This window comes from Chlorocebus sabaeus, chromosome 20 (genome assembly GCF_047675955.1).
Source record: "Chlorocebus sabaeus isolate Y175 chromosome 20, mChlSab1.0.hap1, whole genome shotgun sequence".
Classification (NCBI taxonomy): domain Eukaryota; kingdom Metazoa; phylum Chordata; class Mammalia; order Primates; family Cercopithecidae; genus Chlorocebus; species Chlorocebus sabaeus.
In genome coordinates this window covers 11,791,957-11,807,996 of record NC_132923.1, presented here as the reverse complement: position 1 = coordinate 11,807,996, position 16,040 = coordinate 11,791,957, and the positions used below count along the sequence as shown (strand labels likewise).

Sequence of the window (16,040 nt, the reverse complement as noted above, 5' to 3'; positions counted from 1 at the left end):
GTTTGGAACAGGACTGAAAAAGAATTTAACTCTAAAGGGTATATAAGCTTTAAATGTTAAGTTGATTAGAGGTCAGGTGTGTGTTTCCTACCTCTCTTGGGATAGCCATGGGAGGGAACCTCCAGGCCAGCTGCCCAGTGGTTTTTGCTGAGAGAGCAGCCTGGATCAGCATTCTGGAAGGTAGTTTGGTTTGCTGAGTGAGTTTTTGAGACTCAGCATCTTTCTTGACAAAATACTTCAACTAAACCTTGTACTTTGTTTGCCTTGTTTCTGCCTTTTGTACACAGCAAAACAGGAAGGCAAATTAGTAGGCTGACTTACTATATAACTATAGGTGTATATTTTTTAGTTTGGACTGATTGCACAGGACTTTAAATGAGATAGCATAGAGCAGGAAAAAAGTTGATGGAATCCCAAGAGGTTAATTGAAGTGGAAATTAGTGTATTTGTGAAGAGTAATACCATTTAGCTCCCAAAGTAATGAAACTTGGCATAAAGGAAAATTAAGTTGACTGATTTGAGATATGGAGAGAAATTGGATGTAAATGTAAAGGAATTATCTTCAGTCATAACTTTTTTTGAGTCTGTATTTACAAATTAAGGGAATGTATTTTGTGAAGGTTCTTTTAACAGAGTTCCTATGAGGTTTAAAAAGGACAAAGTACAATTCACGTGGCAGGGCTGTCGAAAGCCACTTTGATTGAATTGTATACATGCTTGGGTAGAATGAGGAAATTGGACTGTTTGACTGAAAAAGCTTTGTTTCCTCCTCAGCTTCAGCCTCTTTCCATGTGCTTTCCTGAAGCTATGTGTGGGATATTAATATAGAGGAAGGGGAGGTCTTCTCACCTCTTTCCATTTTTTCCCTGCCATAAGTTCACAAAGTTTTTCACATTAGAAACTGTTAAAACATAAACAACTTTTCAGGAACCAAATTAATCTTTTGACTTCATGGTTCATACTGTGTGACACTGGAGTGGGGGCAGGAGGGTGGAGATACAAAGTGTTTGGACCCTTCTGGTTTATGGGATTGTCTTTTTCCCTTTTTCCCCTTAGGAACCACGTGAATGTTGAGGGGGCGACACACAAGCAGGTGGTGGACCTGATTCGAGCAGGCGAGAAGGAATTGATCTTGACAGTGTTATCTGTACCTCCTCATGAGGCAGATAACCTAGATCCCAGTGACGACTCGTTGGGACAATCATTTTATGATTACACAGAAAAGCAAGCAGTGCCTATATCGGTCCCCAGATACAAACATGTGGAGCAGAATGGTGAGAAGTTTGTGGTGAGTGTCAGCCCAACTCGATCCTCAAACATCTAGCTTTTGTTTCCCCTAGTCTTATAATTATGAAACTATTATAGTGATAGATAAAAGACTGCAACCTAGGTCAGTTTGTCTACCAGGAGGATGAGTTCACACATAAATAAAAGACACTGACCCTGATTTATTGCAGGGGGTGAACTACAGTAATGGAAAAGAGTCCTATTCAGCTTGAGTATAATTCCATTTTATTTTTAGATAGTTTCAAGTTTGCATTCTGGTTTGTTGTAAACGTGTGAGGTTTTGTTTGTTTAGTTTCTTTTTTGTTCGTTCTTTTGTTGGTTGCCGTATCTCTTTGCTAATAGTAGTCTCTTATTTACTGTTGATTTTGTTGCGCTATAGGGCAAGATTAATTTAAGAGGATGGTGTCTTTCAAAATATTTGGGTAATAGAGAGGTTCGCCCATTTCAGAACTTAGATGTCTACTCTTCTTTCCACATCATGTTCTTTTTCATTTTCTTTGGAGATATCCGTGTGAATGATTAACTGTGGTTTTTCCCACGAGTTTCCTGAATGCAATTCCCATGAGCTGTTTCACACATTTCCAATCTGTTGCTGTTGTAGTTATGCAGGAAAGCCCATCTTGAATTTTTAGTGATGTGTGCTAGCCCCTTTCCTGAATGCCTTTGTTTGTTCTTCAAAGCCTAATTGCCACTGATAGCTCAGTCTACTTAATTTTTCTTTTGGTTGCAATATGCTTTATTTGCCTTTAATTATTTGTGGAGTGTTGATATAATAAGAAATGTTCATTATTCTTAGTAGAAAATGCAGTGGGTTCTGTTAGATACTGGCAAACAGACTACAGGTGTTTAAAGCTTAACAGTTGACTAAAGTTTCAGTCTCTAAAACTGAGATTTATCCTCCGCATGGGAACAAGCTACTAAACATTTATGGTAAATTCTTTTTAGTGAAGAGATAGGAAAAGCAAGGAAGCTAAAAAAGTTGCAGAGGATCAAATAATGCCTGGTTGCATCTGTAATTTAGCTGTAGATAATGGCATGTAGGTTTTATTTCAGCATGGACTTCTGTAGTCTTAGAACCACACACAGAATTTAGAGTTTTATGCTTCGTAAGTGCTAACTTTGAGTCATAAGGCATGTAAGAAGTTGAAATCAAGGTCACATCCTAAAAGTAGAGCAGATTGGATGTTGAGACCTTTTGGGAATTACCTAAAACCTTGGAAACTTGAGAAAAGGAATGATACTACTAATTGTACCTTTGTTTATTTTTATTTTTATTTATTTTTTGAGACGAAGTCTTACTCTGTTCCCCAGCCTGGAGTACAGTGGTGTGATCTTGGCTCACTGCAATCTCTGCCTCTCGGGTTCAAACAATTCTCCTGCCTCAGCCTCCCAAGTAGCTGGGACTACAGGTGCACACCACCACGCCCTACTAACTTTTGTATTTTTAGTAGAAATGGTGTTTCACCATGTTGGCCAGGTTAGTCTCCAACTCCTGATCTCAGGTAATCTGCCCGCCTCAGCCTCCCAAAGTGCTGGGATTACAGGTATGAGCCACTGTGCCCAGTCCACTAATTGTACTTTTAAAATCAACTTTATTGAACATAGTTTACCTATATTAACATTCACCCATGTTAAGTCTACACTTTTACAAGTTTTGACAAATGTACATAGTCTTATAACCACCACTACCGCAATGAAGATTTAGAACATTTTCATATCCCCAAAAGTTCCCTCATGCCCTTTGCAGTTAGTCCTCACCTCTTACCACTGCACTTGTCAACCATGGATCAGCTTACTAAAGTCACCATATTTTACGTTTTCCAGAATGTCAAATAAATGGAATCATACCATGTGTACTCTCTTGTATCTGGCTTTGTTCAGTTAGTATAGTCCTTAAGACTGGTATACATTGTTATTTATACCAAATATTTGTCCCTTTTTAATTGCTGAGTAGTAGTCCATTATATAGATTTACTACAGTTTGTTCATCCCTTCATTGTTCATGCACTTGTGGGTTGCTTCCAGTTTTAGACTAGTATGACTAAAGCTGCCATGAAAGAATATTGAATGTACAGGTCTTTATGTAGACATATATTTTCATTGCTCTTGAGTATATACGAAGAAGTGGAATTGCAGGGTGAGTGTAAGTTTAACCTTATAAAAAACTGCCAAACAGTTTTCCAAAGTGGCTATACCATTTTTACATTCTCATATAAGGTGGAGAGTTCCATTGTTTCCATAACCTGTTGATATTTTCAGTCTTTTTAATTCTAGCCATTCTCATAGACAGTGATATCTTACTGTGGTTTTAATTTGCATTTACCTAATGACTCATGATGATGAGCTGCTTTTTGTGTGTTTAATGGCCATTCATGTGTCTTCATTGATGAAGTAACTGTTTAACTCTTTTGCCTGTTTAAAAAATTAGGCTGTGGCCGAGTGCAGTGACTCACGCCTGTAATCCCAGCACTTTGGGAGGTCGAGGCGGGCGGATCACGAGGTCAGGAGATCAAAACCACGGTGAAACCCCATCTCTACTAAAAACACAAAAAATCAGCCGGGCGCAGTGGCGGGCGCCTGTGGTCCCAGCTACTCAGGAGGCTGAGGCAGGAGAAAGGCGTGAACCCGGGAGGCGCAGCTTGCAGTGAGCCGATATCGCCCGGCTGCACTCCAATCTGGGCGACAGAGTGAGACTCCGCCTCAAAAAAAAAACAAAAACAAAAAAATTAGCCGGGCATGGTGGCGGGCGCCTGTAGTCCCAGCTATTCGGGAGGCTGAGGCAGGAGAACCATGTGAACCTGGGAGGCAGAGGTTGCAGTGAGCCGAGATCGCGCCACTGCACTCCAGCCTGGGCGACAGAGCCAGACTCTGTCTCAAAAAAAAAAAAAAAAAAAAAAAAATTAGGTTGTTTGTAGTAGTATTTTGTTGTAGAGGTTCTTTATATATTCTGGCTCTACAAGTCCTTTATCAGATATATATATAAATAAATATATATTTTCCAGTAGCTTGAAAAAGGACTTAGATAAACCAGGCGCAGTGACTCACGCCTATAACGCCAGTACTTTGGGAGGCTGAGGTGGGCGGATCACCTGAGGTCGGTGGATCACCTGAGGTCAGGAGCTCCAGACCAGGCTGGCCAATACGGTGAAACCCCGTCTCTACTAAAAATACAAAAATAAGCCAGGCATGGTGGCAGGAGCCTGTAATCCCAGCTACTCGGGAGGCTGAGGCAGAAGAATCACTTGAACCCGGGAGGCCGACGTTGCAGTGAGCTGAGATTGTGCCATTGCACTCCAGCCTGGGCAACAAGAGTGAAACTCCGTCTCAAAAAAAAAAAAAAGAAAAAGGACTTAAGATATTTTGTAAATATTTAAGTTTGGGACTTGCCTTTTCATTTTTAAAAACAGTATCTTTCAAAGAACAGAAATTTTAAATTTTGATATAGTCTAGTTTATCAGTTTTTAAATTTATGAGTAATGCAATTGTGTTCCAAGAAATCTGCCTAACCCAAGGACCCTAATCTTTTATGTTTTCTTACAGTTTTATAGTTTCAGCTATCTTTTTTTGTAAGAACTTTATTATTTATTTATTTATTTATTTTTGAGATAGAGTCTTGCTCTGTCACCCAGGCTGGAGTGCAGTGGCGTGATCTTGGCTCACTTCAAGCTCCGCCTCCTGGGTTCACGCCATTCTCCTGCCTCAGCTTCCTGAGTAGCTGGGACTACAGCTGTCTGCCACCATGCCCTGCTAATTTTTTTGTAGTTTTAGTAGAGACGGGGTTTCACTGTGTTAGCCAGGATGGTCTCGATCTCCTGACATCGTGATCCACCCGCCTCGGCCTCCCAAAGTGCTGGGATTACAGGCGTGAGCCACCGTGCCCTGCCTGTTTTTAATTTTTATTTTATTTTATTTTTTGAGGTGAAATTTTGCTCTTGTTGCCCAGGCTGGAGTGCAGTGGCGTGATCTTGGCTCACTGCAGCCTCTCCCTCCTGGTTTCAAGTGATTCTCCTGCCTCAGCCTCCCGGAGTAGCTGGGATTACAGGCATGTGCCACCACACCTGGCTAATTTTGTGTTTTAGTAGAGACAGGATTTCTCCATGTTGGTCAGGCTGGTCTGGAACTCCCGACCTCAGGTGATCCGTCCGCCTCGGCCTCCCAAAGTGCTGGGATTACAGGCATGAGCAACCCCACCTGGACTTTCATTTTGTATGTATGTATGTATTTTGAGAGGGAGTCTCCCTCTGTCACTCAGGCTGGAATGCAGTGGTGTGATCTCGGCTCACTGCAACCTCTGCCTCCTGGGTTCAAGCAATTCTCCTGCCTCAGCCTCCCCAGCAGCTGGGACTACAGGCACACACCACTGCGCCTAGCTAATTTTTGTGTTTTTAGTAGAGATAGGGTTTCACTGCGTTGGCCAGGCTGGTCTTGAACTTCTGACCTCATGATCTGCCTGCCTTGGACTCCCAAAGTGCTGGGATTGCAGGTGTGAGCCACCGCACCCAGCCATAAGAACTTTATTAAGATATGATTTATATACCATAAGTTCACCTAAAGTACACAATTTAGTTTTTTTTTTTTTAAATTTTTAATTTTTTTGTTTTTTAGATAGAGTTTTGCTCTTGTTGCTCAGGCTGAAGTGCAATAGCGCAATCTTGGCTCACTGCAACCTCTGCCTCCCGAGTTCAAGCAATTCTCCTGCCTCAGCCTCCTGAGTAGTTGGGATTACAGGCATGCGCCACCACACTCAGCTAATTTTGTATTTTTAGTAGAGATGGGGTTTCTCCATGTTGTTCAGGCTGACTCGAACTCCCGACCTCAGGTAATCCACCAGCCTTGGCCTCCCAATTAGCTGGGATTACAGGCTTGAGCCACTGCTCCTGGCTAATTTAGTTTTTAGTGTGTTCACAGAGATTGCAGTGAGCTGAGATCACACCACTGCACTCTAGCCTGGGTGACAAAGTGAGACTTCGTCTCAAAGAAAAAAAATAGATAAATAGAAGTACAATTAGTGGTTTCATTCCTTTTCTCAAGTTCCCAAGGTTTTAGGTAATTCCCAAAAGGTCTCAACATCCAGTCTGCTCTACTTTTGGGACATGACCTTGATTTCAACTTCTTACATGTCTTATGACTCAAAGTTAGCACTTTTGAAGCATAAAACAAATTTGTAACATTTTCATTACCTCAAAAAGAACCTCATTCCTTGCACCCATCATTTTCCAAACCTCCCATCCCCTCCAGTTCTAGGAAAGCACTAATCTATCCTCTGTCTTATAGATTTGCTATTCTGGACATTTCATAGAAATGGAATCATGGGGTTTTTTTTTTAACTGGCTTCTTTCACTTGGCATAATATTTTTGAGGCTTATTCAAGTTGTAGCACACATCAGTACTTCATTTTAACATTCTGTTATATAGATATACCACTTTTATTTATCCATTCTTCAATTGATGGACATCTGGGTTCCTTCCACTTTTGTCTATTATGTTTGTTTGTTTGTTTTTGAGTGTCAGCTAGGCTGCAGTGCAGTGGAGCAATATTGGCTCACTGCAGCCTCTGCCTCCTGGGTCCAAGCGATTCCCCTGCCTCAGCCCCACTGAGTAGCTGGGATTACAGACATGCACCACCACACCCGGCTAATTTTTGTATTTTTAGTAGAGATGAGGTTTTTCCATGTTGGCCAGGCTGGTCTCAAACTCCTGACCTCAGGTGATTAACCCGCCTCGCCTCCCAAAGTTCTGGGATTACAGGTGTTAGCCACTGCGCCCGACCAGGGTCAAGGTTTTGTTTTTGATTTTGTTTTTATATGGATATTCAGTTGTTTCACAGCAACCTGTGCTTAAAAGAAAATTTTTTCCCCATTGAAATACCTTGGCATCATTGTGGAAAATCAATTTACTATTTCTGAACTTTTTGCTCTGTTTCATTGGTCTGTTCCTTATGTGTCTGAACAGTTGTGTCATTTTGGGATTGGTTTCTGTTAAATGTCTTTTCCCTTGAGAATGGGTGGTATTCTCCTGGTTCTGTGTATATTGAGTCATTTTGGATTGTATCTTGGATATTTATGAATGTTACATTGTGTAGACTCTGGGTTCTGTAATATTCCTCTGAGGAGTATTGATGTTTTGTTTTAGCTGGCAATAAGCCATAAGCTGTGTCGCCTTGTGTGGGTTAGAGTTCAAATCTCAGTTTAATTATTTCAACCTTTGCTGTGCTGCTTCGAGTCTGTATACATCCAAGAAAGGATTAGTCTGAGATACATGTGGTGTTTATTCTTAGAATTAAGGGATCGCCTTCTCTGGTTTTCTCTTGCCTTAGGTTCTCCACTTACTCTGGTAGCAGCCGTGGTTACGTAGAATCTTTTCCCTGTATGTTTGAGCCAGAAAGATGTCAGGTTCTGTCTGACTTTTAGTTACTTAAATTGTGCTATTTTGTAACTTATGCCCACAAGCAGAGCAAAACCCTCTAAATGCAGGAGTGTACCTCCTCTTGTACAGATCATTGCTCCATGTTTTGAGTCCCCTCCACAGTCAGCCTGCTTGTAGTGTTTAATTCAGACTCCTCAGACAATTGTTTTTGTATTTTGTCTAGAATTTATAGTTGTTATAGTGGAAGGGTTGGTCTACATGAAGTGTATGTACTACTTGAAATGGAGTTTTCAGTTCTGTCAGGTTTTTCTTTATGTATAATGAATATTATATCTTGATGAATTGATCCCTTTAACATTATTTATCTCTTTATTTAAGTCTCTATCTGTAATGTATCTGTCTCTCTTTATCCCTGGTAATATTCTTTGTTCTGAAGTCTTTCTCTCATATAGCATATGAGCCACTAACATATAGCCACTAGTAGCCATGTCACCTTTCTTTTGGTTATTGTTTTCATTGCTATCTTTCCCATTTCACCTATTTATATATTTATAATTAAACTGGGTTTCTTATAGAAAGCTTATAGCTGGATCTTGCTTTTTTGTCCAGTCTGGCAATGTTTTTATTTGGAATGTTTTATTGGAATCTAAATGTTTTTATTTAGACTACTTACCTTTAGTATAATTATTGCTATAGTTAGGCTAAATCTACTGTCTTGTTTTTTGCTATCTATGTTGCATCATTATTTATTTTTTTCCTCATTTCTTGCCTTCTTTTGGATTGATAGAGTATTTTTAAATGATTCTATTTTATCTCTACTCTTGTTTTATTAGGTATAATTTGTTTTTTTCTTGGTTTACAGTATATATCTGTAATTTATGAACATTTACCTTCAAATTATATATTTGAACTTGTAGTTGTATATACATAATACATAGTACACATATTATATATAGTGTAACACTCTAGGTAAATATACCTAATATATATAATTTTATAATATATAATATATATTTATATTGGCCATTTTGTCCCTGTCAGATGTTAATTCCTACAAATTAGTGAATTTTCTAGCTTTCCCTCTGTTATTGATTTCTAACATTACCCCGTTGTAGTTATAGAAGATACTTTGCATAATACCTTTTGTGTGTATGTGTGTGTGTGAGAGACAAGGTTTCTCTCTGTTGTCCAGGCTGGACACACACACACACACACACACACACACACACACACACACACACACACACAGACATACTATATATATAATTTAAGACACTTACAAGAGTATATTTCCCCCCTGCCATCCTTTGTGCTATTGTTGTCATACATTGACTTCTGTATGTGTTACAAACTTAACGATACATTGTTATCTTTGCTTTAAACAATTGCCTTTTAAAGAGTTGGGTTTTTTGTTTTTTGTTTTTTTGTTTTTGTTTTTTGAGATGGAGTCTCACTCTGTCACCCAGGCCGGAAGGCAGTGGTGCAGTCTTGGCACCCTGCAACCTCTGCCTCCCAGGCTCAAGTGATCTCCCACCTCAGCCTCCTGAGTAGCTGTGACCACAGGTGCGCACCACCACACCCAGCTCGTTTTTTGTATTTTTGATAGAGACGGGGTTTCATGATGTTGCCCAGGCTGGTCTCAAATTCCTGAGCTCAAGTGATCTGCCAGCTTTGGCCTTCCAAAGTGTGTTGGGATTACAGGCATGAGCCACCACGCCTGGCATTAAAGAAATTAAACATGATAAAAGAGTTATTTTTTATTTGACCACATATTTACCATTTCCTTCCTTCCTTCCTTCCTTCCTTCCTTCCTTCCTCCCTCCCTCCCTCCCTCCCTCCCTCCCTCCCTCCTTCCTTCCTTCCTTCCTTCCTTCCTTCCTTCCTTCGTGCAATCTTGGCTCACTCTGCAACGTCCACCTCCAAGGTTCAAGCTGTTCTTCTGCCTCAGCCTCCCAAGTAGCTGGGATTATAGGCATGCGCCACCATGCCCGGCTAATTTTGTATTTTTAGTAGAGATGGGGTTTCTCCATGTTGTCCAAGCTGGTCTTGAACTCCTGACCTCAGGTGATCTGCGCACCTCAGCCTCCCAAACTGCTGGGATTACAGGCGTGAGCCACTGTGCGCAGCCTATATTTGCCATTTCTGATGCACTTTATTCCTTTGTGTAAATCTAGTTTCTGTCTGGCATTAGATTCCCTCTGCTTGAAGAACTTGCATTAATATTTCTTGCGTTAAGAGTGCAGGTCTTCTGGCAACGAATTCTCTTAGCTTTTGTTGATGTAAAGAAGTCTTCATTTCTCCTTTATGTTTGAAAGATTTTTTCAGGGTATAGAATTCTGGGTGGATTCTTTCTTTTCTTTTTTTTTTTTTTTTTGAGATAGAGTCTTGCTCTGTTGCCCAGGCTGGAGTGCAGTGACACGATCTTGGCTCACTGCAGCCTCTGCCTCCCGGGTTCAAGCAATTCTCTGCCTCAGCCTCCCAAGTAGCTGGGATTACAGGCACCCGCCACCATGCCCAGCTAATTTTTGCATTTTTAGTAAAGACGGCGTTTCACCATGTTGGCCAGGCTGGTCTTGAACTCCTGACCTTGTGATCCACCCGCCTTGGCCTCCCAAAGTGCTGAGATTACAGACGTAAGCCACCGTGCCTGGCCGATTTTTAAAATTTTTACTTACTTTTTTAAAGTACCAAAAGAAAAAAATAATCACTCCATTGTAATCCCAGCACTTTGGGAGGCTGAGGCAGCAAGATTGCTTGAGGCCAGGAACTTGAGATCACCCTGAGCAACATACTGAGACTCTGTCTCTACAAAAAATGAAAAAATAGCTGGATGTGGTGACACAATCCCTGTAGTCCCAGTTACTTGGGAAGCTGAGGCAGGAGGATCACTTCAACCCAGAAGATTGAGGCTGCAGTGAGCTTTGGTCACGCCACTGCACTCCAGCCTGGGAGACAGAGCGAGATCCTGTCCCAATTTGAAACAAAAATCATTCCAGTCTTCTGGTTTTCAGTTTCTGATGAGAAGCCTGCTTGTTTTAGTTTTTGGTCTTTTCTATGGCTTGTTTTAACCCTCTCTGGCTACCTTCAAACTTTATTCTCTTTAAAAAACAGAGACAGGGTCTCACTCAGTCATCCAGGGTGGAGTGCAATGGTGTGATAATAGCCCACTGCAGACTTAACCTCCTGGGCTTAAGCTATCCTCCTGACTCAGCCTCCAAGTAGCTGGAACTACAGGAATGTGCCACTGTACCTGTCTAACTTTTATATTTTATTTTATTATTTTATTTGTTTGAGATGGGGTCTTGCTCTGTTGCCCAGGCTGGAGTTCAGTGGCACCATCTTGGTTCACTGCAACCTCCGCCTCCTGGGTTCAAGCAATTCTCCTGTCTCAGCCTCCCAAGTAGCTGGGACTACAGGTGTGTGCCACCACAACCGGCTAATTTTTGTGTTTTTACTAGAGACAGGGTTTCACCATGTTGGTCAAGCTGGCCTCGAACTTCTGGCCTCAAGTGATCTGCCCACAGCCTCTCAAAATGTTGGGGTTATAGGCGTTGGCCACTGCACCTGGCCACCTAATTTTAAAAATTTTTAGTAGAGATGGGGTCTTGCTGTGTTCCCCAGGCTGTTCTCACACTCTCAGCCTCAAGCAATCCTCCTTCCTCAGACTCCAAAGCACTGGGATTACAGGCATGAGCCACTGCACCTGGCTTGCAGCGTTTTCTTCTTATCTTTAGTTTTTGGAGTTTCGTTTTTACATGTCTAGGTGGTTGTTTCTTATTTATCCTGCTTGAGGAATCTGTGGTTTGATATCTTTTATTATTTTTGGAAAACTATCAGCCAGTATGTTTTCAGATATTTCTTCAGCCCACTCTTTTTCTCTTGCCTTTCTGGAGGTTCTAGTTACCTGTGTTTTGCACTGTTTGATATTGTCTTAGAGCTTTTGGGTGTTTTATTCTATTTTAGCTTTTATTTTTCTCCTTAGATAATTTTTATTGACCTATCATTAAGTTTGCTGATTTTTTTCCTCAGTTGTGTCCAGTCTGCTGATGGTACTGTTAGAGGAACTCTTCATCTTTGATACCACACCTTTTTTTTTTTTTTTTCAGACGGAGGGTTGCTCTGTTGCCCAGGCTGGAGTGCGGTGGCATGATCTCGGCTCACTGCAACCTCCGCCTCCGAAGTTCAAGCGATTCTCCTGCCTTAGCCTCCCGAGTAGCTGGGACTACAGGCAACCACTACCACGCCTGGCTAATTTTTGTTTTTTTTTTAAGTAGAGACGGCAGTTCACCATATTGGCCAGGCTGGTCTCAAACTCCTGACTTTGTGATCCGCCCGCCTTGACCTCCCAAAGTGCTGGGATTACAGGCGTGAGCCACTGCGCCCAGCCCATGCCTTTTATTTCTATCACTTCCATTTGATATTTGCTTGTAATTTTCACACCTGCTGAAATTCTCCATCTGTTCATACATGTTTTCCACCTTTTCCTTTTGCATGAGGTCTTTAGCATTGTTAATCACTGTTATTCTAATAATATACTGCCTGATAATTTCAACATCTGGGTCATCTCTGAGACTGTTTTATCTCTTGCCATAATGTTGGGTTTCTTTTTTTTTTTTTGAGATGGAGTTTTGCTCTTGTTGCCCAGATTGGAGTACAATGGCTCGATCTCGGCCCACCACAACCTCTGCTTCCCAGGTTCAAGCGATTCTCCTGCCTCAAGCGATTCTCCTGCCTCAGCCTCCAAGTAGCTGGGATTACAGGCATGTGCCACCATGCCTGGCTAATTTTGTATTTTTAGTAGAGACGGGGTTTCTCCATGTTGGTCAGGCTGGTCTTAAACTCCTGACCTCAGGTGATCGCCTGCCTCGGCCTCCCAAAGTGCTGGGATTACAGGTGTGAGCCACCGCACCCAGCCTGTTTTTTGTTTGTTTTTTTGTTTTTGCGTTTTTGTCCTGTAGTATTAACTGAATGTCAGGCATCATGTGTAGAATAATAGTAGAGATGACTGAAGTAAATAGTGTTTGAACTTGGAAATGGGCAATGCTCTTCTGTTAGGGAATTTAGTCGGTTAAGCTGGGCTTGGATTTTGCTATAGCTATCATTACCTTTACTGTGCCATAGGCCTTAAGTTTCTCTAGCCATGGTTTGCTATTGCCTTGTGCTTAGAGTGAGGGCTGGGGTTCTGGAAGTTTTAAAATATTTATTTATTTATTTATTTTTTGAGACAAGCTCTACTATCTCTCAGACTGGATGCAGTTGTACAATAATGGCTCTCTGCAGCCTTGGCTTCCTGGCTTAAGCATTCCTCCAGCCTCAGCCTACTAAGTAGCTGGGACCACAAGCACACGTCACCACATCTGGCTAATTTTTTTTACTTTTTGTAGAGACAGAGTCCCACCATTTTGCCCAGGCTAGTCTCAAAATCCTGGGCTCAAGTGATCCTCCTGCCTTGGCCTCCCAAAGTGCTGGGATTATAGACAAGAGCCACTGTGCCCAGCCTGGAGGGTTTCTTTTCTTTTTTTTTTTTAGACGGAGTCTTGCTCTGTCACCAGGCTGGAATGCAGTGGTGCAGTCTCGGCTCACTGCAACCTCTACCTCCCGGGTTCAAGTGATTCTCCTGCTTCACTCTCTTGAGTAGTTGGGACTACAGGCCTGCACCACCACGCCCAGCTAATTTTTGTATTTTTAGTAGAGTGGGGTTTCAGCATGTTGGCCAGGATAGTCTTGATCTCTTGACCTCGTGATCCGCCTGTCTTGGCCTTCCAAAGTGCTGGGATTACAGGTGTAAACTATGGTGCCCAGCCGGCCCTGGAGGGTTTTTTTCAGTGTTTTGTCCTCAGACTTTCAGCCACCTGTGCATACCAGTACCACAGAGAAGTTGTCTCTTTGCATTCTTACCCCTCTGCTACTGGTAGACTGCTCTTGCTTTTACTTGGGCTAGACTCATGGTAGAGGTAGATGTTGTGTAGTTCACCCTTAGGCTTAGGCAGAGTCTGTGTCTCTGTGTCCTAATTCTTTTCCCTTCCTTCTTATTTTAGCCAAACTCGGCCTTGTATCTGTGGTTAGTCTTGGGAAAGAGTTTCCGGTCCCTCCCTCAGCTATAGCAGACCTCTGCTTGGTAACAGTGGAGGAACCTGGGCCTAATATGGTTTCCTGCCTCTCCCCACGGGTATAGAGTATTTTACTTTTACTCCTTCCCCAGAAGAAGTGGATCTTTGCCTGTGCACTCTGACTGAGAGGGTTTACTGCCTGTCTTATCCTGTTTTTGCTACTGTAATAGAATAACACAGATTGTAGGTAATTTATAAAGAAAAGAGATTATTTGGCTCACAGTTCTAGAGCCTGGGAAGTCTAATATCAAGGGGCCACATCTGGTGAAGGCCTTTTTGTTGTGTTATAACATGGAGGAAGGCATTCCTAGGTAAGGAAGTGCATGTGAGACAGAGAGAAAAGGGGGCCCAAACTCCTGAGATAAATAACCCACTGCCTCAATCATGACATTAATCATGAGAGTTTTGCCATTACCTCTTTTTTTTTTTTTTTGAGACTCAGTCTCGCTCTGTCGCCCAGGCTGGAGTGCAGTGGCAGGATCTCAGCTCACTGCAAGCTCCGCCTCTCAGGTTCCCGCCATTCTCCTGCCTCAGCCTCCCGAGTAGCTGGGACTACAGGTGCCCACCACCACACCCGGCTAATTTTTTTTGTATTTTTAGTAGAGATGGGGTTTCACCGTGTTAACCAGGATGGTCTTGATCTCCTGACCTCGTGATCTGCCCACCTCGGCCTCCCAAAGTGGAGAGTATTGCCATTACCTCTTAAAGATCCCACTTCTTAATACATTTCTTAATCCCTCTTCTTAATGCATGATAGCTGCTTAATGTCCTTATCCACTGATTCTTTTGTGTTGGTAATTTCTGAGCCTGTTTCTACTGACTAATTTTTATCCTGGTCATAGGTCAAATTTTCATGCTTTTTTATATGTGTAGTAATTTTTGATTGGATATTGTATGTTGTGAATGCAGTGTTATTGGGTTGCTAGATTTTGTTATATTTCTTTAAAGAGTGCTGGATTTTTTTTTTTTTTCCTGGCATACAGTTAAGCTACCTAAAGATTACTTTGGTCCTTTTTAGCTTTGTTTTTAAGCTCTTTTTGAGTAGTTTAGAGTACCTTTTACTCTAGAACCAATTTGGCTCCACTCCTAAAGCATGGTCTTTTTGAGTTCCCTTCTGAATTCCATGCAGATTTAGGGAGGTTTCTTTATTCTGGCTGGACGGAAGTTGAATGATTCTGTAACCTGCGTGAACTCTGGGAATTGTTTATTTACCACTCCCGGCTTATAATAGTTTTTTTCTTAGATTGTTATTCAGTCAAAATTCAAGGGAACTTAATAAAGATTTCTGGAGCTGTCTTGCTTTAGCTCCGTCTTGCATGCTTAGTCCTGCAAATTCTAGCTGCTTTGGCCTCCTTGAACTTCAGTCTCTGTTTATTCAACTCAGTGAAGTTGCCAAACTCTGTTTGGGTAACCCTCCCTGAGCTGCAGTTTAGGAGTTACCGCTAGGCAGAAAGCTGACATGATGTTAGGGCTCATCGGCTCATCTTGTTTGCTTCCCTTTTCTCAGGGATCACAATTCTTAGCTGCCTGTTGTCCAGTGTCTGAAAATAGTTGTTGCCTATATTGTGTCCAGTTTTCTGGTTGTATTTAATGGGAGGTTAATTGCCACCTGGAAGTCCACAGATTGTTCTGTAAACGGAGAATATTTTTATTTAGGGATAATTTGATTAAAAATTGATTTTAAATATTTTTGACTTTAAAAGAAATGCCAATGGAACTTTACTTCATATTATATAGAGGAATAAGTTCCAGATGGATTAAGGACTTAAATGACAAAACAAAAAATTAAAAGCTCTTAGTGAAAATATTCACAAAAATATTGGTGAATAGCTTATTGATCTTGGGAGTAGAAAAAGTTTCTTAAGACACAAAAAGTGTTGGTTATAAAAAGATTGATAAATTGGACTCTTTCTAGAATTTAAAAAACCTTAAATAGAGTGAAAAGACCAATGACAGGCCAGGTGCAGTGGCTCACGCCTGTAATCCCAGCACTTTGGGAGGCCGAGGTGGGCAGATCACGAGATTAAGAGATCAAGACCATCCTGACTAACATGGTGAAACCCTGTCTCTACTAAAAATACAAAAAAATTAGCAGGCCATGGTGGTGGGTGTCTGGAGTCCCAGCTACTTGGGAGGCAGAGGCAGGAGAATGGCGTGAACCTGGGGGGCAGAGCTTGCAGTGAGCAGACATCGTGCCACTGCACTCCAGCCTGGGCAACAGAGCGAGACTCCGTCTCAAAAAAAAAAAAAAAAAAAAAGACCAGTGACAAACTGCAG

At 41.7% G+C, this 16,040-nt stretch overlaps 1 protein-coding gene across 4 annotated transcripts in view; it reads left to right on the top strand.

Annotated features, from left to right (window-relative positions):
* Positions 1 to 16,040, top strand: part of SNX27 (sorting nexin 27) — a 91,369-nt gene that overhangs the window by 26,445 nt on the left and 48,884 nt on the right. For all 4 annotated transcript variants that reach the window (XM_073008378.1, XM_007977186.3, XM_007977187.3 and 1 more), the window contains exon 2: positions 1,057 to 1,288. In XM_073008378.1, coding sequence (XP_072864479.1) covers positions 1,057 to 1,288 — 232 coding nt within the window. The remainder of the gene's footprint in view (positions 1 to 1,056; positions 1,289 to 16,040) is intronic.